Here is a 23,920-nt window from a genome sequence, read left to right on the forward strand (position 1 = left end):
TTCAGCCTCCTAAAGTGCTGGGATTACAGGTGTGAGCCACTGAGCTCTGTCACCCAGGCTGAAGTGCAGAGGCATGAGTAGAGCTCACTGCAGACAACCTCTGGGCTCAAGTGCTTCTTCCTGCCTCGACCTCTGGAATAGCTGGGACTACAGGTGCACCCCACCCTGCCCAGTGTTTTTTTTCTTTCTTTTTTTAATTCATTTATTCATTCATTTTTGAGACAGAGTCTTGCTCTGTTGCCCAGGCTGGAGTGCAGTGGTGCGATCTCTGCTCACTGCAACCTCCGCCTCCCGGGTTCAAGCAATTCTCTTGCCTCAGCCTCCCGAGTAGCTGGGATTACAGGCGCCTGCCATCATGCCCAGCTACTTTTTGTATTTTTAGTAGAGATGGGGTTTCACCATTTTGGCCAGGCTGATCTCAAACTCCTGACCTTGTTATCCACCTGCTTCAGCCTCCCAAAGTGCTGGGATTACAGACGTGAGCCACTGTGCCCAGCAGCCCCCCACTTTTTTTTTAAGAGATGGGGTCTTGCTATGTTGCCCCAGGCTGGTCTCAAATTCCTGGCCTCAAGCAATCCTCCACCTCAGCCTCTCAAAGCACTGAGATTATAGGCGTGAGCCATCACACTGTCCCATAACAAGTGTTTTATGACACTCCCTTTGTTATCTAGAAAAGAAATTCATTTTATCTATTTTAATTCAGCCATTTCAATTCAGACATATAACCATACAATGCCCTGAACTGTAATATAAAGGAGAAATAGAAAGCAATTGATATTAAAATGTGTTCCACTATGTGAATGCTTGAGCATAACAGTAATGATAACAAAGTAATCAGATGCTTGCACTAAATTATAAGGACTAATTTAGACTCGAGAACTAAGAAGATTCAAAGCAATTCCACGTGAGAAGTAGCAGATAACAAGAAATCTGAAGGGGGACATGACTTTTCAAAATCACAACTTTGGGTTAAGATCTGAAGGAAACAAAACAGTTGCTCCTGATTAGCTGGTAGTATCTCTCATCGAAAAATGAATGTGCATGAAAATCACACAAATATGTATCTATGTCACTATCTATGTATCTTGTGTCACATATCTATGTCACACAAATATGTATCTATGTCACTGTGTTTATGCTGCAGAAAGATGGCATTAGGCCTACGCTTGGCTAACTCTAAATAGGCATTCCACCAACAGGAGCATCTGGTGGGACCTTAGAAATCCAACATGTGGCCGGGCGCGGTGGCTCAAGCCTGTAATCCCAGCACTTTGGGAGGCCGAGACGGGCGGATCACGAGGTCAGGAGATCGAGACCATCCTGGCGAACACTGTGAAACCCCGTCTCTACTAAAAAATACAAAAAACTAGCCGGGCGAGGTGGCGGGCGCCTGTAGTCCCAGCTACTCGGGAGGCTGAGGCAGGAGAATGGCGTGAACCCGGGAGGCGGAGCTTGCAGTGAGCTGAGATCTGGCCACTGCACTCCAGCCCCGGCGACAGAGCAAGACTCCGTCTCAAAAAAAAAAAAAAAAAAATCCAACATGTATCTGGGCCCCCACTCACTGGCAAACCTAAGTGGCTCTGACTGGACAGGACAGTGCTGAGACTGACATGCAGTAGGACCAGCTTCATTCTCCCACTTCCCCAGAGCAGCACCTGGCCTGGCACTCTCTCTGCACACATTCCATAGGCAGGCAAGCAGGGGCACCGGCCAGGCAGTGTATTGTCCACTACTCTGCCATCCCCTATGATACCCCATTCCTGTTCCTACAGCCTGGTCTGTCACTCCTCACACTCCCCTGGGCACGGCTGGCTGGAAGGAGCTATCTGGAGGGCATGGCCGAGATACTGAAGTATCTTCGTGCATGTGACGCTGACTCTTTATAGATTGTCCCCATAGTCCTTATGCACAGAAGTCAAAGAACAGTGGACAGGCCATGTTTAAACTTTTAACATTTTTAATTAAAAAACTCACACAGTCTCAGGTTGGGCATGGAGAGGGTGGCATGTCATATGATGGGGTGGTCCCTTGGGGTGTGCTGAATGCTGCTTGGGGTTTCTTCCTGAGCCAGTGCTGCGGGAGCTGAAAATGCAGGGCTGGCCCTCCTCCCCTTTGTGGGCCCCTTGGGGCAGGGGCTTGGGGGCTCTGTCTCTTGCACCTGCTGTGAGGGTCCATCCCAGAATCACAAGTCACTCAGGGATGGGGGTACAGGAGAGAAAAGGTCTCTGGGGGTATTCGCAGCTTGGAACACCTCCTCCATGGAGCCCTCTCCCATTGCTCCCTGGGCCTCTTGAGCCTCAAGCAAGAAAATGGCCAGGACTGGGTGATGAGCAGCCCCTGGCTGCCCTTTTGGCTCAGGTGTAGGTCTGGTCAAGTTGTTGGAGCTGCCTCCCCACACAGGATGAGTTCCCAGGGAAGAGAGGCCACAGCAGGATCCAGAGGGCACCCCCCTCCCAGAGCCTGGGCCCAGGCGACACCAACAGCTCTGACAGTGTGGAAATGCAACAAAGTCCTGAGTGAGCAACTCCCTTCTAGGAAGTTGATTCCAGTGAGAAAGGTGGGGGCTTCCAGAGTCTCTGTCCCTGCTCCTGCCGCACCCCTGTTAGGGCCCTGGGGCTGTCTCACCGAATGACTGAGGGAAGAGGCCCGCTGGGTTCCCCAGCGGGATGGCAGGCAGCCCAGGTCCTGACAAGGCCAGGCCTCCTGCCCCGCCAGGCTGCGAGCAGGTGTAGGGAGCACTTCCCCGTGGAGCCTGGGTGCTGTGGGGCTGTGGCATCCTTCCTGTGCTGGCGGTCACTGCTGTCATTGGCCCAGCATGCAGGCCTTCTTACAGGCCACCGCCGAGACCAGGGCTGCGCCCCGGCCACTGCCCTCCTCCGACTCGATGAAGGTGATCTCGCAGCTGGGCGTCAGCCTGCGCACGCTAGCGTGGAACCGCTCCTTGAAGCTGGGCAGAAGAGAAGCAGGGCTGCCGTCCCTCCTCCCAGCCCATCCTCCACATTCATTACCGGGCATCCTGCACGAAGTCGACCCTTCCCCCAAATCTAGGCCAAGGGGGACGAGAAGAGGATTACAAAATCTTGGAGCTTGGGAGCCACAAGGAACCTTGGAGCACGCGCTTTTTGGGCCCCACTTTACTAGGGAGAGGGCGAGGCGGGCTCACCTGGGGTGCAGCTTGTACACGGAGCCATCCACGCCCACAGTGATGCGCATTATGTCCTCGCTGCGGCTCTCGCGCATGCGGTTGATGACGCCCGCCAGCCCCGCCGAGCACATGTGTGCAGCACGTGTAGACACGCTCTCACAGGCGCGGCGCACGATGTCGCAGTCAGTGGCCGAGGGTCGTAGCCCCAGCGTGCTCAGGATGTTGTAGATCTGCTTGCGGTCGCCCGTGTCGCTGCAGGGCGGGAGGAGGTAGGGCAGTCGCTGAGGTTGGCTCCGACAGTCCATCCCCCTCCAGCGGCAGCCTCTCCTTCTCCAGGGAGGGGCCCCTGCCAGCCGTCCCACCAGCAGCGGCCTCTTTCCCTGGCTGAGCCGGGGCCCCTCTCTGGAGAAATGGGGTGATCCTGCTCACCTCAACCAGCCAAAGCATTTCCACCAGGGACCAGCAGTAACCTGGTTAGTACTGCTCCCTCTAATTAAGCCCAGGGTCTCCGCCAGGGAAGTGAGGCCACAGCAGGATCCAGAGGGCACCGCCACGGCGGGCAGGGAGCACCGAGGGGACTCATGGATGGGGACACTGCCCAGAGGCGGGCTCTCCCCCAACCATGCTCTTGGCATCCCTGTCCGGACCCCACCTCTTGCCCCTGGACCCATCCTTGCCCCACCCTCGCCTCCAGCGCCCCGCCTCGGGCCCCGCCCACTCCCCGCCCCGCCCCCTGTGCCCCGCCCCAGGCCCCGCCCATGCCCGGAATCCCGCCCCAGGCCCTAGTTTCCTGTCCCTGCGCCACGGGCCTGGGACTTGGCCTCTCCCTGAGACCAAGCCTGCAGTGCCCGGACTGGACGTCCCCAGCCCCTGCCCTTTGCACCTGCCCTTCTCCTCCGCACACCTCTCCACCTGCGACACGAAGCGCGTCTCGAAGGCTCCGCGTGTGCGCAGCTGCTCGGAGGCCTCCCCGTGGAAGAGCAGGTTTTCGTCCACGAGCCTGAGCAGCACGAGCCGCACCAGCTCGCCCATGTACTTGCCACCTATGAGCTTCTCATACCTGGACACAGGGCAGTTCCATTACATCAGCAGGCACGAGGGAGGGCCCCTCGTGCAGGTGGAAGCCGGGAACCGCCCCACTTTTCCCCATTGAGGTCACGAGGCGGCCACGTGGGGCACTGTGATCCCCACTCCCCCATCCGGTTCCTGTCTTTCCCTCGTTAATGAGCCAGAGTTTAGAAACGTCAGAGATTAGGAACGTGCACGTCCAACTCAAATACGGGAGCAAGTTTGGCCTGCCCCTGGGCCCACTGCAGTGAAGGGACAGACAGATAGTTCAAAGACCCCATCCAGTCCCTCCGAAACCTTCCTTGCAGGGGGCCCTGCGCCGAGCACGGGACCTAGAGCTTCAGTCCTTTAGCTGCATCCGGAGCTGCTGTTCATCGGCCATTTATGGTTGGGGAAACTAAGGCTTGGAGGGTTAGTGCCCAGTCGGAGGCACGCACCATGCTGCTGGCACTTTCTTGCTTAATCTATGACCTTCCGTATTTAATTTAAATAAATGGAATACTACTGACCTATAATAATAGAGGCCTGCGAGCGGCAGAGAGGACGCTAATAAAATAATTAGCATAGGCCTGGCGCAGTAGGTGGTTAACAAGTGATAGCCATGATTAATGATGAGCTCTCTCTGGGTTGGTTTCCAAGCTGTGACTGCCAACCCGCAGCATTCCACAAAAGACTAATATTCTTTCTGCGAATGTGGCCAAATACGTACTTTGGGGAATGTTGGGTTAAACCCAGAAACCTTACTGGGGGCGTCTCAGAGCCTCCTCTACATGCAGGATCACCTGTCAGAAGGAGAGAGGTCTGGGCTTATCAAATCAAGACTGGGACTAACCCTTCATCTCTCACAGGCGCAGGTCATGACTGAGCAGAAGGGATGGAGCTTATGAAAGGATTGTCAGTTTGCTTTTCCCCAGAGTTGTTTAAAAACAAGCCCATTATCGGCAGTGGCCCGGCTCCCATCTGCAGCTGCACCAGAGCGGCCCAGGGCCTGGGCTGTGGGGGAGGGGGGCATCCTTACAGCTGCTGACCGGGGTTTGCAGAGCTCTCGTCCACCAGGCGGTCATACTCCAGCAGGAACTCGTCCAGCTCGCCCGAGTCCCCGAAGGCGCCCCATTCGGTGTTGACGCACATGCGGCCCTCGTCCCCCTCCACCAGCTCCACATTCTGCATCTCCTCCATGTAGCAGGCGTTGCAGCCGGTGCCTGGGATGGAGGTCCGGGGGGACTGTCAGCAAGAGCTGCACTGCCCTGGAGTACGGCCTGGTTCCTGCCCACAGGAGCCCTGCCTCTCCCACTCCCCCATGCCTGTCTCTGCTTTGCCTGGAACAATGGAAAGGCGGGTCTCCCTGGGGCTGGAAGACCTGCGTTGCTTCAGTGGCTAGGGACAGCTGTCTGGACTGTCCTCTTTCCTAACAGGCAACAATAACACCTTCCCTGCCTGTTACCTAGGTGGTTGAGAGGATTGAAACAGTGTGTATCAAAGAAATGGTTGTGGTACATTATCATTTTATTTTGTCTATGCACCACCCTTGTTTTCTGGCACTGCCCATGCACATATTTGAGCTTCTCTGTCATGAGCCATGTTTGCATGGCAACCCAAAGTAAGGCATGGTGTGGGCCCTTGGGAGCAGCCCACACGCTCCTGTAGACAAGACCGGATGTGGAATTTTGTAATTTGCTGGCTCCTGTGCAGAGTGACAACATGGAGTCTTTTGTTCACAAGTTATTAATAGTTTCAAACTGGTGACAGCAGAGCCTCAAGCTAGCATGACTGTGTGGGCTGCACACCCCTAAAGCTGTCAGGGACAGCAACTCAAATGTTGGTCAGTCGAGCTGCCACATAGGAATCAGGGCTCATTGATGCCTAGCTTTCCAGTTTTTATTTATTTATTTGGAGCCGGAGTTTCACTCACTCCATCGCCCAGGCTGGAGGGTGGTGGCGTGATCTTGGCTCGCTGCAACCTCTGCCTCCAGGGTTCAAGCAATTCTCCTGCCTCAGTCTCCTGAGTACTTGGGATTATAGGCATGTGCCATCACACCCAGCTAATTTTGATCTTCAACTCCTGACCTCAAGTGACCCGCCTACTTTAGCCTCCCAAAGTGTTGGGATTACCAGCGTGAGCTACCTTGCCTGGCTGCCTTCTAGTTTTTTATGAACAAACAGAAATCCAGACTTTGATGTGAATTCTCCTAATTTTCAGATCTTGGTAATTGTTGTAAGCATGTTTTTAAACACTGAGCAGAGTCAAGAGTGTATGTGGGGCAGATGTGAGCCATGGGTCACTCCTTGCCACCTCTGCCCCAGGAGGGGTTATGCCTGGGCTGAGCAGCTACAGCTTGGCTTGGTGGGAATTCATATGGAAGTGTCTTGGGGAGCCCCAGGCAGCTCCGGAGGAGAGGGTGGAAAGGGCTGGGGGATCACAGCAGGGATGGCTGGGGCTCACATTTAGATGCTGGATTTAAAGACAATGTTCCTCCTGAAAGGTGAGAATGGTAGAGAATTATAGAACCACACGCCCATGTGCACAGCAGATACCTGATCTGATTGGATTGCTCCTTAGTGAAGGCTCGTTATAATGACCTCCGGAACTTCTGAGAAACGTCTGAGTTGGTGTGGAAGACCCCTCTGCTGGGAGGGGCGGGCTGCTGCTCCCTTTCCTGGTACCTGCCTTCACTTTGGGTGGGGGCAGGGGCAGGGGCAGGCCCATGGAAAGACCATTCGGGTAGGAATGGCACCACTTTTGCTTATCCTCTTCCACTTGGACAAATCTGTCCAGTTGGTCAGTTTACCAGATAAAGTGTTTTAATTATAATCCTGATGGGCAAGGTGGATGTGCAGCTGGCATACCATCTGATGCAGGAATGTGGCATCACGGTGTTGAAATGCTTCCTACTGTACACGGTGCTTCCATTTTGATACCCCAAGACCACCCAGGCTCCAGCGCCAGGCTCTGCTCTGATGTCACCGGTTGTTAAGTACTTTGGTCCTCACCCCACAGGGCCCCGTAAAGCCTGTTGTACACAGGGGCGACTCGGCAGTCTGGAAGGGGCAGGGGTGCAAGGAGCCCTTACCCACAATCATGCCGACCTCGCACTGATGGTCTTCGTAGTAGCAGGAGATCATCGTGGCCACCGTGTCATTCACCATTGCCACCACATCCATTTCGAAGTCCTGCCAAGAAGCACAGAGGCTGCAGTGCTGGGAGCCAAGGAGAAAGGCAGGCAGTGCTGGGGTGGGTGGCCCAGGGCAGCCCCCCCAGCAGGCACAGGTGCCCCCTCACCCCTCTCCGTTTGATGGCGTCTCGCAGAAGCCCCACGACATTGTTCCCTTCTGCTCCTGAGGCCTTGAAGCCCTTGGTCCAGTTGAGAAGGATGCCCTGTGGGGAGAGGGAGGCCTCATGGCTGCTTGACATATGTTGGAGGCAGGGTGCTAGGGCCTGTCACTACCTCCTGCCTAGGGCCACAAGCATATGCACCCTACTTTACAGCTGAGGAAACAGGCTCAGAGCAGCTCCATAGCTTTGAGAGGTGTTGGGAACGATTCTGCTTGAATATCTCATATTTCGGCAGGGCTGAGTCCCAGCCAATTTAAGAATGTTGTACTGCACAGCTCTGAGACATCATCCCAGAGTCAAGGCAGGGCCTGCAGGAAGCAGCTCGGTGTAAAATCAGGATTTCCTTCCTGCAAGGCACCCCACTGCATGCACAGGTGCCACCTGTCCCTCTTTGTGTCTCTGTAGGGACTGGGGCTGGGAAAACCACATGAGATGTTGCTCTGGCTGCTGCTTCTGCTGTGAGTGAGGAACTGGCTTTCTCCCTGACCCAAAGGTCTCATGTTTTATGTGTGTGCATAGATGACTGTGTGTGTGTGCATGCACAGATGTAACTGGCAGGCCACCTTGCTAGCTTGCAGGGAGGGTAGAATCTCAGTTCCTTCACATTTCTGACTCAGCTAGAGGCAGTGTGACATGACCGTGGCCTGCAGGTGACCTGGAGCCCGGCTGCCTGAGTTTGAGCCCCACTCCTCTGCCAGCTGCTCTTTCCACTGGAGTGGGGTGATCACAGCTGGTGCCTCACAGGGTGCAGAGCCGGAATTAGCTAATGTGATGTGCTTTTCCACAGCATTAGAGGTGGCAGGTGACATGGCCACAATTTGAATCCAGATCTCCCTTCTGAGCACAGGGTATTGGGGGCTGCATTTGAAGGCAGAGTTCCTCTGGGGCACCTAGGCCTCCCCTCATCTGCCGTCTGTCCCTCCACCTGGCCCACCTTATCGATGTCTTCATGCCTCACAGGAAAGGAGAAGGTGAAGCCCAGGGGCAGCTTCTTGTGCTTCATCTGATGCTTGTCCAGGAAGTCGGAGATGCACTCGGAGATATAGTCGAAGAGCTGGAAGATGCATGCCACGGTCACCATCTGGCATGGGGGGGTGCGCCAGCCTGCAGCCCTCCCCAGGGCCTCATGCCAAGCTATTCCTCAGGGAACACTGCACCTCCTGGTCACTGCATGCCAGGCCTGTCCGCAGTTTCCCTCTCCTCTTCCGCTGCTGCTCGTTGGGCTCAGGCCCTAAGCCTCCCCCATGCCAGAGACCTGCTGACAGTGGCCCCCGGGACAGGGCAACACAGGGCAGGCTGGTCCCCGGCCTGGCTGTGCTCTGTCAGCCTAGCCCTCCCAGCTGAACCTTGTAAAGTCCAGTCTCAGGCCTGGCCAGCTGTTCCTGAGGCTCCAGATGGAGGCACATCCTTGATTTCTGTCTCCAGCACCTGGAGTCTCCTTTCCTACTTCCAGGTGTCCTGGCCACCCATCCTTGCCGAAGGCCAGCCCTGACTCCCCTCACTCGGGCCTCTCCACGGAATTGGGTACTGCTGAATGCTCTGCTGACTGAGCAGGCTCCTCACTGGCTGCTGGGGCCAGGGAAGTCCCCACATCATCCCCACTGCCTTGATTCACGCCCAGCCCATAGACAGACTAGCAAGCCACAGGGGTGTGAGGACGGGCAACCACGGGCAGCCTCCTGCCTCAGAGCCCTGCCTCTCCAGGAACTGGCCTTGGCCACGTGCTTGGCTGCAGCTGGGGCTCTGGCCTTGCCCAGCTTCCCCTAGGCCTCATTCTGCTTCTGTGTCCCCTGCACCCCAGTCCTCCCCATGGTCAGGGGTCTTTGCTGCCTGGGTCGACATTGTGATTGCTGTCACCCCACTTTCTGTGCATGCTGGTGGAAGGCGAGGGGTGGCCCTTGGAGAGGTGGGGAGTGCATTGGCTGCCGGGTCACATTTCTGTTCTTACACATTGGCTTTTCCTCTGGTCAACTGGACAAAGTGTGACTGGCTGGGGCTCCTCTTGCCACTAACCCCTCCTCAGCCCGTTCCCCCCTCAATGCTGGTCAGATGGTGACTGTGGGACTTGGGGACATGTTGGCCCGTCCTGTTCACCCAGACCTCCAGCTGCCTCTGAGGCTGGGTGGTCCTCCAGCCCCCGCTCTCCCCACCCCTGGTGGATGGGTGGGACCTCCTGTCAGGACTAGCTGGGCCCTGAGATCCTGCATGGCCTTGGCCCCCTGCCCTGGCCCCTGTGCTGCTCACCATCTCAGCAGTGCCGGTCATGGCGTCCTCGGGGATGGAGTACATCTGGTGTTTGGTCTTCACGCTCCACTGCCCCTCCTCACCTTCTCCCACCTTCACCAGCATCACCCTGAAGTTGGTGCCACCCAGGTCCAGGGAGAGGAAGTCCCCGACTTCTACAGGCACAGAGAGAAGTATATCAGCCTCAGGGGCACCCACAGGCTGGCCTTGGGCTGGGTGGGCCCCGGGTGACTAGCCCAGATGTTACAGAGAGGAGGAGGGAAGGCACAAGGGGACCAAGGGAGCTGGACAAGGGGCCACCAGACACCTGGGGACACCAGCGTCAACTGTGGAGGGGTCAAAGGTCAGCTGGGGAAAAGCCGATGGGAAACTCCTGCCCTAGACAGAGTCACCGAGAGCCCAGGGACCAACTGAGGACCTAGTGCAATGGCCAGTGCAGAGCCGGGCTGGGCGTTCCCTAAGTGCCCATGGGGAGCAGTGAGGTTTTTATTTTTTTTCTGAGACAGAGTCTCGCTCTGTCGCCCAGGCTGGAGTGTAGCGGTGCTATCTTGGCTCACTGCAAGCTCCGCCTCCCAGGTTCACACCATTCTCCTGCCTTAGCCTCCTGAGTAGCTGGGACTACAGGCGCCTGCCACCATGCCTGGCTAATTTTTTTTTTGTATTTTTAGTAGAGACGGGGTTTCACTGCGTTAGCCAGGATGGTCTCTATCTCCTGACCTTGTGATCTGCCCACCTCAGCCTCCCAAAGGGCTGGGATTACAGGCGTGAGCCACTGTGCCGGCTTTTTTTTTTTTTTTTTTGAGATGGAGTCTCACTCTGTCACCCAGGCTGGAGTGCAGTGATATGATTTTGGCTCACTGCAACCTCGGCCTCCTGAGTTCAAGCAATTCTCATGCCTCAGCCTCCTGAGTAGCTGGGACTACAGGCGTGCACCACCATGCCTGTATAATTTTTGTATGTTTAGTAGAGACGGGATTTCACCATGTTGGGCAGGCTGGTCTCAAACTCCTGACCTTGTGATCTGCCCGCCTCAGCCTCCAAAGTGTTGAAATTACAGGGGTGAGCCACTGCACTTGGCCAGGAGTGAGATTTAAAAAGTCAGTTTGCCTGAGGTTTGCCAGCTCCAGGGTGAGCGTGAGTGCCCCAGGGCCAGACCAGAGGCGCCAAGGGTGAGAACTGGCCTCACAATTCGAGGACTTCATTGCTCCCCAGGAGATTCTGTCTTGGACTGGCTGTGAGTCTGGGAGTGCCTGGGGTTCTTTTCCCAGCTAGCACTGAGCCTACAGCTGCTTCTGGATGAGGAGCCGGTTCCCAAGTGGTACCTGAGCCTTCTGGGGTGGAGCGCACGTAGGTGGGCAGCATCTTCACACTGGCCTCTTCATGGGTCTCCAACCTCAGGCCACGGTCCATCTCCTTCTGCATCCGTCTCATCACCTTCTTCAGGTCCTCCTCCTGCAGCTGGAACTCCGCCAGGATCTGCTCTACCTGCACAAGGAGGGGGATGGGAGCAGTAGGGCTGGGGACTCAGGGTGGGGCTGTCACCAGGCACCCACATGCCGAGGGCCTCACGAGCCATCTCCCCCACACGCCGCTGGCCTCCTTCTGTCCTCTGACCCCGAGTTCAGGATTACCCATCATCTCAAACTTTACTATAGGTAAAACCAGCTGGCAAGTCAGAAGAGCAGAGTCTGGGACTAGCCACTCAACAAATGCAGCCCGGGGCGTGTTGGAGGGGTGAGCAGCAGAGGGCAGAGTGGCTTCTGTCCCTGACGATATCCCTGTCCTGTGGCACAGCGTCCTGTAGCACCCTGCTTCGTCCCTCAGGTCAGAGCCAGGGAAAGGAGGGACTAACAGGGAGAGCTGGCGAGGTGGGGTTTGAGCCGCCTGTCTGGAGGGCGCCAGGCAGCTGGCATTGCTGTCAGAGAGACCCAGTCCTTCTACTTCTGGGATTTACACCAGAAAATAAATGGGCCAGTCTGCACAGGTGTGCTAAGTGCCAGCCAGGAGTGAGCATGAGTGTCTAGAAGGAAGTGTCTGCTGACTGAAGCCATCTGTGGCATGGGCACACTGGGCCACAAAAGGAAGAGGGTCCCTATGCACTGACATGAGAGACGCCTGGGCACACGAAGCTCAGATCCGATACTGCCACTCCCGTGAGCATGGACGGCCCATGGTGTGGCTGCTCGCTCTCCACACGGCAGTGTGAGGATAGGCTGTGAATGCAGATGTGACTCTGCCTATGCATACCCAGCAAGCTGGTGTGTGGACAGCTACGTGTCTGTCCCCTGGGCACCTTAGTGCTATTCATGGAGTAAAGGCCATGTTAATGTGCTGGTTATCTCTGGGCAGTGGTGAGAAAAATAATCATAAGGATATTTTCATCTTGAATCAAAAAGAAAAAGGAAAGATGCTCTGATAAAAGCTGTGGATCCATTCCACAAAAACTCACACACTTTTGCCCACAGTCTTACGCATAAGCTCAGGGAGTTGGAGATGATCTGAATCCCAGACAGGATGCAACATGGCGATTTTCCTCTTCTGCCTCAGTTTTTAGAACTCAGATTTTGTTGGTGTGGGGAGTACATTGCGCCATGATTAGTCTAAGGTAGGCACAGCAATTCTCTACTCCTCTTACTGATGATTGGTCTAGAGTTGGGCATGTCACCCAGTTCTGGCCAATGACAGGTGAAGGAAAGCCTGATTTTAGCAGGAGGAGGAGCTTCAGTGTCCCCCTAAATTTGTAGACACAGCTGTGTAAGGATGTGATAACCAGCGCTGTGATAGCTACCCTGCAACGATGAAGAAACAAGGCCAGAGGTTAAAGCTGTTAGCATACTGCGAACGTAGGGAGGAGACAGTAATGCCAGATTCACCCTCCACGTGCGGCTTATGGGAGCAGACAGAAACCACTTATGCCACCGTGAGTCAGGTGTTTGGCTTCCTGTAGCCCAAAGCATTCCCAATAGATACAGATCTTTAGTTAAGAACCATGTCTCGTAATGAGGACCCACATGTGAATTTTAAACTCAGGCAAGGTCAGAAAGGGATGGGGCTGATAAAGTCTGTGACAAAAGACACAGAATCAAACACCCATGTTGGCTGAGCAGGCACTGTTCCGAGGCTCTGAGAATGGGTGGGAGTGCACGCCCTCCCCGACCCCCAGCCCTCCAATCCAACTGCCCCTGCGGAGCACACCCCTGGAGATGTCCTCAGGGCTCTGTGGAACAATCCAGGCTGTCCTCAATGTCCCATAGCTACAACCTTTGCCTCCTCTGTCTTTCTTTCCTACACCCACCAATGTAGAGAATGCCAGGAACTAACTGTGAAGGCATCTGCCATTTGCTGATTTCCCCCATATGCCAGGCTCTGCATTAGGTGCCTCACATAGCAGCCTCACACACTATGCCCTGTCACCACAGCACTGGGGAGGAGGTGCCAGCAGCACCCATCTTGCAGATGAAGAAAGGCTTACAGAAGTCATTTATGCAGGCACAGACAGCCAGTACACTGTGATGAGGCCAGCACCCAAATCCACGCACACAGTGGCTACTGGCAGGAAGTCCTGGGGAGCCTGCCTGGCATCTCCTGCCAGACAAGATTGTACAGAGGGACCCAATTATAAGATACCTGCAGGCTCTCAACAAAAATGATGCTGCTCTTGCAAAGGTCCAGCCCTCACACCTGCCTGGTACCACCCTTGTGCCTCTCTCCAAGTGGCCCATCCTGGCGGCCACAGACCTGGACTCTGGTCCTTTGGCCCCAGGTTCTTCATAGGAGGAGCCAACATTTCAGTCTGAGGTCTTGGCAGAGGACAATGACATGGAGCCTGTGCCCAGGCAGCTGATCGGCATGTGGCTGTATTGTGAGACAGTTAGGGCCCTTGAGTGATCCTCCCTTGCAGGGCTGTGGGGAGAACTGGCCCAGCCCTTGGAGAACAGGGAGAGCGAGGTACAAGGTGGCTGCTGTTTCTCTTATCACATGTTGGGAGGCTGGGCCCCGTAGGGTGTCGAGGAGGCCCAAGTCTTCCCCCTCTGTATCAAGGCCTGTGTGTGGCCCTGCCACTGACTGGGTGAAGTCCCGGCTCTACTGCCTTCTAGGCCAGAAAGTTCTCCCCGAGGAATCCCGGCATTGTGTGATGTCAAACTGATACCATCTGTTCAGAGGGCAATTTGGAGTTTCTCTAAGTTTAACTTTGATCTGACAGTTTCTCTCCTAAGAATCTGTTCTGCAGCAAAAGGGCTGCAGGCATTTCTAAGATACACAGGGGTGTGTCCCCTTGCTGCAACAGTGAGGACCCCCATATTCACCGTCAGGGACTTTAAATCAACTCCAGGATGCTTACTGTAGGGCCTCCTGTGGCCTTTCCCGTGAAGGAGACACGTAGGCATAAGTGAAAACGTGAGATGGGACCTGAGGTAGGACCTGATTCCATTTCTGTAAATAAAGTGACATCTGGCCTGCAAATCTGATTTGTCCTGTATAATATTCTCAAAAGCTTAAATTTGCTGCCACCACTTAAAATCTATTTAAAATAGAGACACTTTTACACAAAAATCTGGATTTCTGTAAAAGTAGGTCTGCATTCTCTGTGGGGCTGCAGGGAAGCGGGGGACATGGGGTGGGGAGCTTGTCTCCCCACAGTGGCAGAACCGGCCAGGGTCTCCTGGCCCAGGGCTCTCATCTGGGCCCTGCCCTAGCCAGATGCTGCAGGGTCCCTGCATTGTCCACATCGCAGGACCTATAAGGACCCCTCACACACTTCCCAGTGGGCATGGGTTGGAGGATAGATGCTGTCAGGTTCTGAGGCTGTAGTCAACAGTAGACCTGGGGGTTCACCTCTTACATGGGGAGCATCCTCCAAAGGTGAGCCTTGTTCTTGGTGGGAGCAAGCCCCTTCCTCAGGGTGCACCTGGGCCTGCAGAAGTCCCCCTCCTGGCACTTGGTAAGCATGCAATCCTAGAGGAGGAAGCCCTGACCCAGCTTGGTCTCACAAGCCTGGGGGTCACGTTGTGGGGTAGAGGTCTGCCCCACAGACACCCAGGACAAGCCCAATGGCAGGGACTGAGGCTGATGCACACTTCCTGTGTGCCAGACCTGCTCTGGGCACGCTTCCCTATTATTGGTACAGCCACTCGGGGACATGGCTATGTTTATTATCTCCATTTTTTATAAGAGAGGAAACTGGACACAGAGGTACAAACCCTTCCCCAGGCCCACAGAACCACGGGCCATGGAGGGGTTTGAACCCAGGCACTGGCTCCAAACTTTCCTCTCACCCAGTCAGGCTGCATCCTGCCTGACTTCAGGCCCAGCACCGAGCTGTTACTTGTGCCCAGACCCCAGCTACAAGTGTCTCTCTGGCTAGCCTCTTGCTGGGTGTCTATGCAAGCTTACAGAGCTTTCTCAAGCAGCCTAGGAAATGTGCTGATACCTGGGGAGCCCCGAGAAGCCTCCTGGCCCCCCAGGTGTAGCCTGGGGCACAGACAGAGCCTGTCCTTCCCCCTGGCAGCCTCTGGGAGGCAGCCCCAGCCGGCTTGCAGAGGTTTCTCTTACTGACCTCACCCGAGAGGTCACAGGACACATAATCGGGGCTCACAGTCAAATGTACAACTTTTTTCGCCTGAGGACGCCCCACACTCCCTGCAGGGCATCTGACCCTCATCTCTTCGAAAGATGCCCACTGAATGCCAGGTGCGGTGTGGCACAGAAGCAGAGTTGACAGCAGGACCAACTCCTCTGAAGGGTGGGGATCTGCAGGAAAGAATCTCAGTCAAACTGGGGACAGGTTGGGGGGTGAAGGAATGGGGACAGATGAAGCAGGGGCGAGGTCGGGCAGCTCCTGTCAGAAAATGGGGGCAGGGGACCTGCACTGAGGCTGGAGCAGAGATGGGGAGGGAGGGAGGGAGGCTGAGCTGTGAGCAGCAGGAGGTGAGAAGCCTGGAGGCACCGGGCTGCAGAGCGGGGGCTTCTTGGGGCAGGGTGGAAGCAGGGCGTCAGGCTGCCCTAACAACCCCTGCGCAGGGATGGTGGGTGCAGGCTTGGTGAGAGGGGTAAAAGTCTAGACTTACTCTGAAGGGAGGTGGGAGGGGCTGAGGAGAGGAACAGAAGGGCCTGGGAAGAAGAGGTTCCACTTGACCTGGGAGTTGGGTTGTGGGAGTCAGGATCTTGGTCTGGGCATGTTAACACATCTGCCAGCCAAGGGGCGATTTGTTCCAAGTAGCAGTTGGCCATGTGAGGCCAGAGTTCAGAGGAGAGTCTGGCTGGAGAGGTAGATGTGGAGCCTGGACATGGTCATCAGGGTGTACAGTTGGATAGCAGTGGGAGAGGCAGAGCTGGTTGGGCAGGGCTGCCAGGAGCAGGATGCTGTCCCTTTTATGCAGCGAGCAGTGCGTTGTGGCCCCACCTCCAGAACGCAGTACAAAAGGCAGGATGCCTTCTAGGGCCGCCTTTGGCAGATGTGGACTGAGGAGCTGTCTATTCCAGCACTGGGAGGGCTGGGTGGAGGAGCTGTGGGTCCCCGAGGACACGGCCAAGGGCCAGGGAAGGGCCTGGGCAAGCGCTGCAGGCCTGGGGGCTCCAGAGCCCATCCCAGTGCCACATGCCCAGCTGTAGCCTGGTCACCCCCAGTCCCGGACCCTCAGGTGGCTAAGTCCACAGAAGTGAGCGACCTCAGGCTGGTGCCCACATTCTCCAGAGGGACCAAATCCCTGATCCACCAACCCCTGGAAATGCCATGCAGAGCCCCCAGACAGCCAGACAGCCCTGGGCAGCCAGCCAGCTCCCCCCATAAAAGCCTCAGGCCAAGCCCCAGACACCAGTGTCCTGGGTCACTGTTAGCTCCAGGAGCAAGTACCCTAGAACCCCTCGAGACTCTGGACAGTGGGCAGCCACAGTGAGGAGGGGTGGTGGGCCGGCGGGCAGTGGCAGGCACAGCTGCCCTAGCCAGGACCCCTGAGGCCCGTGTGCCTCCTTCCAAGGTGCCCAGAGCCTGCTTGCCTTCCCTGCCCCCAGCCTTGGTTTTGGTAATCTGCAAAACCAAGGGCCCTGCGCTGGGGGCTGTTCTCCCAATGCAAAGTCCCTAACTTTGGTGTGACCTTTACCAGAGTCAAGGCTCTCTGGGCCTGGCTCCTCGTGGCATCCATCGCCATCTCTCCGAGGGACTAAGAGGTAGATGCTTTGGGAAGCAGAGATGCTCCTGCCTGCCGAGGCCTAGCACATGCTGTAGCCTTGGAGCATAAGGCCCCCCCTGTGGCAGCAATCGCTGCCTGGATGGAGAGCTGCCTGAGGCTGGCAGCCCAGGGCTTCTGCACTGAAAGGGCTCAGCCTGGCAGCTGCTGAAATGCTCTGCCCCTGCCGTGGGGTCAGAGGCAGGGCCAGAAAGGGAGGGGAGGCCCATGTGGGGTAAGAGTTGACAGGGCCATGGGGAGAGAGCCACGGGGCAGCTGGCCACACTCTGTGAACATGGGGTTGGGATTGCTGCCCAGCAGGAGGGGGTGTGCAGAGCCAGCCTACCCACCTTCCATTCCTCAGCCTTGTGCGGGCAGAAAGTCACCAGGCTGCCTTGGGGACAGAACACTTATTGAAATGCCTTCGGATAAGGAGGGGGTCCTAAGGGGGCCTGGCCCTCGCCGGTGCAGGTCTGGACTTGCTCTTGGAGGCAAGGGGATCCCCAGTGGATTTTCATCTGCAGAGAGGTTTGATTTGCATTTCATACAATCCAGGGGTCTGTATGGCACTTGGGGAAGGGGTGGTGGAGGAAGGTGGCCAATTGACCAAAAACAAACAAAAAACTGGAGCTATCATTCTTAATTTTGTGGCTGCAAAGTCCAGGCCTCAGGCTTGCTCTGGGTGCCTCCGTGGGCATAGACCATGACTCCCGGGCTCTGGCCCAGACCCCTCCTTGGGCTCACCTGGGAGTGACATCCACATGCCATGTACTTGCTGGCACCTGCCAAAGCCTGCTAAAATTAGCTGGAGCTGGCAAGTGGGCCAGAGTGATCACTCCCAAGAAAGCCCTTGATACAATTGATCCCTTTCCCAAAACAGAGCAGAGGTGGCCTCATCAGACCTCATGTGACAGGCCACTGACCCCCACAGCCCCCAGCTCTGAGCTACTGTTTGCTCATGGGGGCAGGGCTCACACCCAGGTTTGGAGTGGCACTGGGGCGTTCTTCTGGTTCAGCCAGGCCAAGAAGCAGCTACCCAGCGAGACTTGCCCTTCTCCTGGGCCAAGCACACAGCACAGGGGAGGAGAATCTAAATTCAGTTCTCAAGAAAGGCTGAGGATGTGTACAAAGGCTGAATCTGAGGCAAGTGGGCCCCCTTTCTGGGTTGGCTGAACTGCAAGTGCCCTCTCTAGCCTGTATTTAGAGCCACAGGCATCACCTAGAGTTCCTTTCTGGGGGCCACCTGCTGATACTCATTGGCATCTGTGAGGCCAGAAAGGGACCCAACACCCCTACTTCCCCACACTGTCTAATTCTCCAGGACTAGATTCTCATGACTCATGCCAGCCCTCCTGGGCACCCACCCTTGTCCTGTCTCAATGCCCCCTCTTCAGGATAAGGGGTGACACCAACAGGTCTGCACTGCATTGAATTTGAGGGTCAGTGTAGCAGGAGCAGTTCCTGCTGCTTTCCAGGAATTTTGGAAGGGCAAGCCTGTCCAGAACCTGTCCAGAGAAGAGGGACCAAGAAGGGGAGGGAATCAGAGATGATGATTCATGGAGGATGTCCAGAACGTGCTTAGAATCTTCAGTAGCTCAAGGGCTATCCCGAGGAGGATGGATGAACATTGTTTCTGCTTAGAACTTTCTGAAAAGACAGAACTGTGCAGGTGTGGGCTAGGATGTCTCAGTAGATAGTGAACTCTCCATTTAATGGGGAGAGAAAGAGAAGAGCAGAGTCAGAAGGGACCCTGCTCTATGTCCCAGTGGTATCCCCATTTCTTAGTTGCTCAGGCTTCTAATTGACAGGCATGACTTGATTTTCTTTTTCATTCATCACAAGAAAATAATATGACAAGTTTGGTGATGGATATTCAAAATGATTAATTCTAGTATCAAAAAATGAGACACAACCCACATATCCAACTGCAGGAGGTTGGTTAAACAAATTATGCTACACTTATATGTGGTCATTAAAAATGTTAAGATTCATCTGCTCCTGTTGGCATGGAAAGATGTTCATGACATACTGTTGAAAGGGAATGTGTAACCACCCTTGAAGCTGGCCTTCAATTAGCCCTGCTTCTGGTATTCACCCCATGGTATAGTCCCTTCCCATGCAGAATAGGTCTAGCCTGTGTAACTAATATGACAATGCAGAAATGGTGGAGTATGACTTCGGAGCCTAAGCCAGAAAAGACACTGTGGCTTCTGCCTTGTCCTCTCCTGGACTGTTCCTTCTGGGGAAAGCCAACTGCTATGCTATGAGGATGCCTACAAGAACTCTGGGAAGATCCATTGAGAAGAAGTGGGGCCTCTTGCCAATAGGCAGCTCCAACTTGCCAGCCATGTGAGTGAACCACTTTGGAAGCAGCTCCTCCAGTCCCAGTCAAGCCTTCAGATGATGCAGCCCCAGCTAACACCTTGACTGCAGCCTCAGGAGAGACACCAAGCCAGACCACCCAGCTAGGCTGCTTCTGAATTCCTGACCTACAGAAACTGTGTGAGATAACAAAAGTTTGTTGTTTCAAGCTACTATGGTTTTTTTTAAAAACAATTTATGAAATAAAATTTTGTTATTACAGGACAAATAAGTTTAGAAACCATTTTCTATCTTTTAGCCTATGGTCCAGATATAGGACAGTGTTATATCACATTCTTGTCATCATAATACATGGAAAGGTGAAGCCACTAAGTTTTGAGGCAGTTTGTTATACAGCAATAGATGACTAACACAGGGGAAACATAGGAAACATAGTATGATCCATTTTTGTCATAATATGATATAGATAATATATGTATTTGGAGGAAATATACCAAAATGGTAACAGTAATTATCTTGCTGATGGTGGTATGAGTGATTTTAATTTATTTTCCTTTTTGCTTATCTGTATTTCCTACATTTTCTGCAGTAAATGTGTATTAATGGAATAATGTTTAACAATGAAGTTAAAAAAAGAAAGGTTGAGCCTTATCTGCCATTTTGCACAGAAGCAAGCCCGAAGACCCAGATTCTAAAGGATAGAGGTTCACAGTTAGATGAGCCAATCTGCTAGACCCCATATGCCATTGGGAAAGATATTGGGAGCCAGGAAGCCAGGGAACACAAAGTGTCTGCCCTTCCACCACTGGCCTGTTCCCTGATACCCTCAGTACCAGCTGGGAACCAAGTGTGGGCACGCTGATGCAACAGGGCCTGGAGGTCAGCATGATGTTGGAAGTGTTTGCTTACAGCAAGGTAGACTTGAGACTGGCTGTGCTCTCGTGCTAAGGGGCAGGCTAAGGGCTTGGTGAGTGGGAGGGTGTTAGGCAGTGGGTGATAGCCAGGATGTCAGGGAAAGAGGTAAGGGGAGAGGAGCCGAGAGACAGTAGGGCATGCCAGGATCAAACGGCCACATGTGGCTTCCACATGCCAGGGGATGTGCTAGACCCTTTAGATGGATTGCAACTGGCCTGTGAGCTGAAGGCTGTCATTTTTTATGCAGGGAAACTGAAGCCCATGGGAGTTAAGGAACTTACTAGGATGCAACAGCTATGAGCGACCTGGCTAAGATTCTCCCATGGGTCACTCTGACTCCGGGATTGTTGACAGTTTGGTCTTCTTGACTAGACGGGGAGGGCTTCAGGGTCAAGCATATGCTGGGGGACAGGAAATGTCCTTTGGGGCTTCTTCCGTGCTGGAGCTGTTCAGAAGCTTCAGCTGAAGCTGGTGGAGGTGGACACAGTGGTAGCCACAGAGGTCGGTTTTGTCCCAGTGTTTGCCTCTGTCAACAGATGGAACGGAGCCTGGGCTGGGTGTCAGGGATAAAGCCTAAGGCTAGCACTGTTGGGGAAGAAGGGCAGAGCATGAGTAAGGGTGCAGGGAGTAGTCCTGTGCATTGCCTAGTGAGGGGGTAGGAGAATCATCCAAGATTCCGTGCTGAGAGACAGGATAACACAGAACTGTAGGATCTCCAGCCTCAGTCTGAAGACTGGCTTTGCCACTCACTAGCTCTAGGGCCTTGGGCAAATTCCTTAATGTTTCTAGGCCTCAGTAAGGGGCAGGCAACAATTCTACTACCTCACAGAGCTGTTGAGAGGATTCAATGGGATCATGCAGAGAAGGCTCTTGGCACATACAAGTTGTTCAATAGTTTGTAGCTGTTGTTGCTACCAAAGAATATTTTAGCCCTTGGGTCAGAGTTTAAGACATGGGCTGTCCCCAGCTCTTGATTTATGGCAGATCTAATGCCAAACTCCTACCTGAATGCATACTGATTATTTCGGTGTTTTAAGGAGACAGACTAGGTGGCATAGTCTCTTTGATGCTAGTCCTACAGTAAGTCAATGAAACTTTTTGTCTGAAAAGAGAGTTATTAGGGAATGATGTCATGAAACTGGCAAAAATAGGAAACTTCAGGAATTGGTTCCTCGATCTAGACAATCATTAAGTTAGGAGAGAAAAAAATCCTGTAAGAGTCAACTATTTCAGAATTCTGGAACCTGATTGGACACTTACAGCAACCATGGGAGTGCTCGATGAAGGGAGAGGCATGCTGATGGCTCATAAGTGAGTGGTGTGGCAAACCAGCTACCATCCTGCATTCTTCAACATTCCTGTGGCCATGGGAACAGTAATTGTGTTCCTAGAGCTGCTGGCTGGAGCCGGAGTGGGCAGAAAGGACCTTGTCTTCCAGAAATTTGGAGAATCAAATTTCTTTTGTTTATCTGGTGGTTCCCTGAGGGCTCAGAGTAGAGCTTGCCTTTGTTTCCGCCCCTTCAGGCAGCAGCAGCTTTCCAGGTGGCACCTATCAGAAGATTTTTAAAAAGGTACATGCTAGGTTTTTTGTTTCTTGGGTTTAAAAAAATCTAGACATTTAAGGAATACTTCCAGGTCATAGGCTGACTGCAGAGACACCAGAACAGAAACATCAATGACCAGACACAGTGGAGAATACATACTTTGCAACAATAGTTTGGGAAAGTCACTATACAAATGGACAACTGCAGCCCTCAACAAACAACAAAACCAATCTCAAAGGAGGGGGAGAATCTGGCTTCCAGAATTACATTATACTACTCAAAATGTTAAGTTTTCAACAAAGTATTACAAAGCAAGTAAAGAGGAAGATATGGCTCTATAACAGGACAAAAATAATTTAAAAGAAGCTGTCCATAAGGAATTTTAGACATTGGAATTACTAGTCAAAAACATTAAGTCAACTGTCTTAAATATGCCTAATGAACTAAAGAAAACCATGGACTAAGAACTACAGGAAATTGGGAGAGCAATGTATGAACAGATGGGGAATGACAATAAAGATAATTTATTAAAGAGGAATCAAGTAGAAATTCCGGATCTGAAAAGTACAATACTGAAATGAAAAAGTCACTGGAGGGGTTAAATGGCCAATTTCAGCAGGCAGAAGAAAGAATCAGTGAACTTGAAGAAAAGGCAATTCAAGTTATCCAGTCTGCATAGCAGAAAAAAAGAAAGAAGAAAAATGAACAGAACCCAAGAGACCAGTAGGATACCATCAAACATACCAATGTAAGTATATGGGAGCTCCAGAAGAAGAGAGATGGAAAGGGGAAGAAAAATATATTTGAGAAAAGGTGAAATAATTTCCCAGATTTGTTGAAAGACAAACACACACATCCAAGAAGCTCAATGAAATCCAAGTGGGATAAACTCTAAGAAATCCACACTGAAACACATTATAGTCAAATTGTCAAAAGACAAAGACAGAGAGAGAATCTTGGAAGCAGCAAGAGAGAAATAACACATAGCATACATATCAAGGATTTGCAATAAGTTTAACAGATGATTTCTCATTAAACCAAGGAGGCCAAATGGCAGCTGTAATAATAATTACATTTTAGGCCGGGCACGGTAGCTCATGCCTGTAATCCCAGCACTTTGGGAGGCCAAGGTGAGTGTATCACTTGAGGTCAGGAGTTCGAGACCAGCCTGACCAACATGGTGAAACCCCATCTCTACTACAAATACAAAAATTAGCCGGGCATGGTGGCGGGCACCTGTAATCCCAGCTAACTCGGGAGGCTGAGGCAGGAGAATTGCTTGAACCTGGGAGGTGGAGGTTGCAGTGAGCAGAGATTGCGCCACTGCAATCCAGCCTGAGTGACAGAAGGAGACTCCATCTCAAAATAATAATAATAATAACAACACTTTAATAATAATTGAAGTGCTGAAAGAAAAATAAACTATTAACTAAGAATCTTAAAACCAGCAAAACTATTCTTCAAGAATAAAAAAGAAATCTGACATTTCAGATAAAAAAAAAACCAAAGGGAATTAATTACCAGCAGGCCTGCCCTGTAAGAAATGCTAAAGGAAAACATTGAGGCTAAACTGAAAAGACACTAAGTAGTAATTCAAAGACATCTGAAGACATAAAAGTACACTGTTAAATGTCACTATATAGGTAAATATAACAGTGAATATTAATGTATTTTTTGTTTGTGATTCTCAGTTTCCTATATGATTTAAAAGGCAAATGTGGAAAATAATTATAAGTTTATGTTAGTGAGGATATAATGTATAAAAACACAATTTGTGGGAATAACAATATAAAGGAAGTAGGATGGAGATGTATAGGAGTATAGTGTTCATATACTATTGGAACTATTATTCAAACTAGCTTCTTATAAATGTAAGATGTTAATTACCATCCCCAAGGCAATCATTAGGAAAATAACTGAAAAATATAAGAAAAGGAAAGTGACACAGGAGTTTTCCTTGGCCACTTTGCAAGCTGGGGACCTCAGTGATGCCCCGCCCAGGCCTCACTTGGCCATGCTACCTGCTGCAGGAGATGGCCCACCCACCCGTGCTGCCCAAACCAAGTCTGGTTTGTGCACTGGTTCCCAAGTTCTTGTCCCGCACCCAAGAAGAATGAGGATACACTGACAATTGAAGAGAGAGCAAGGTGAGAATTTCACTGAGTGTTGAAAACAGCTTTCA

General features: G+C 52.9%; 1 protein-coding gene across 1 annotated transcript in view; it reads right to left on the reverse strand.

Annotated features, from left to right (window-relative positions):
- Nucleotides 1-1,942: 1,942 nt before the first annotated feature.
- The window catches only part of GCK (glucokinase), a 44,051-nt gene continuing 22,073 nt past the window's right edge, over nt 1,943-23,920 (reverse strand). The window contains exons 2-10 of the mRNA XM_033194014.1: nt 11,114-11,276; nt 9,792-9,946; nt 8,482-8,601; nt 7,494-7,589; nt 7,285-7,384; nt 5,232-5,415; nt 4,050-4,205; nt 3,164-3,397; nt 1,943-2,947 (exon numbers count right to left, since the gene is read on the reverse strand). Of these exons, the coding sequence (XP_033049905.1) occupies nt 2,803-2,947; nt 3,164-3,397; nt 4,050-4,205; nt 5,232-5,415; nt 7,285-7,384; nt 7,494-7,589; nt 8,482-8,601; nt 9,792-9,946; nt 11,114-11,276 (1,353 nt within the window). The 3' untranslated portion in view covers nt 1,943-2,802. The remainder of the gene's footprint in view (nt 2,948-3,163; nt 3,398-4,049; nt 4,206-5,231; nt 5,416-7,284; nt 7,385-7,493; nt 7,590-8,481; nt 8,602-9,791; nt 9,947-11,113; nt 11,277-23,920) is intronic.

The sequence above is a fragment of the Trachypithecus francoisi genome, unplaced genomic scaffold (assembly GCF_009764315.1).
Source record: "Trachypithecus francoisi isolate TF-2019V2 unplaced genomic scaffold, Tfra_2.0 Lachesis_group4, whole genome shotgun sequence".
Lineage (NCBI taxonomy): Eukaryota > Metazoa > Chordata > Mammalia > Primates > Cercopithecidae > Trachypithecus > Trachypithecus francoisi.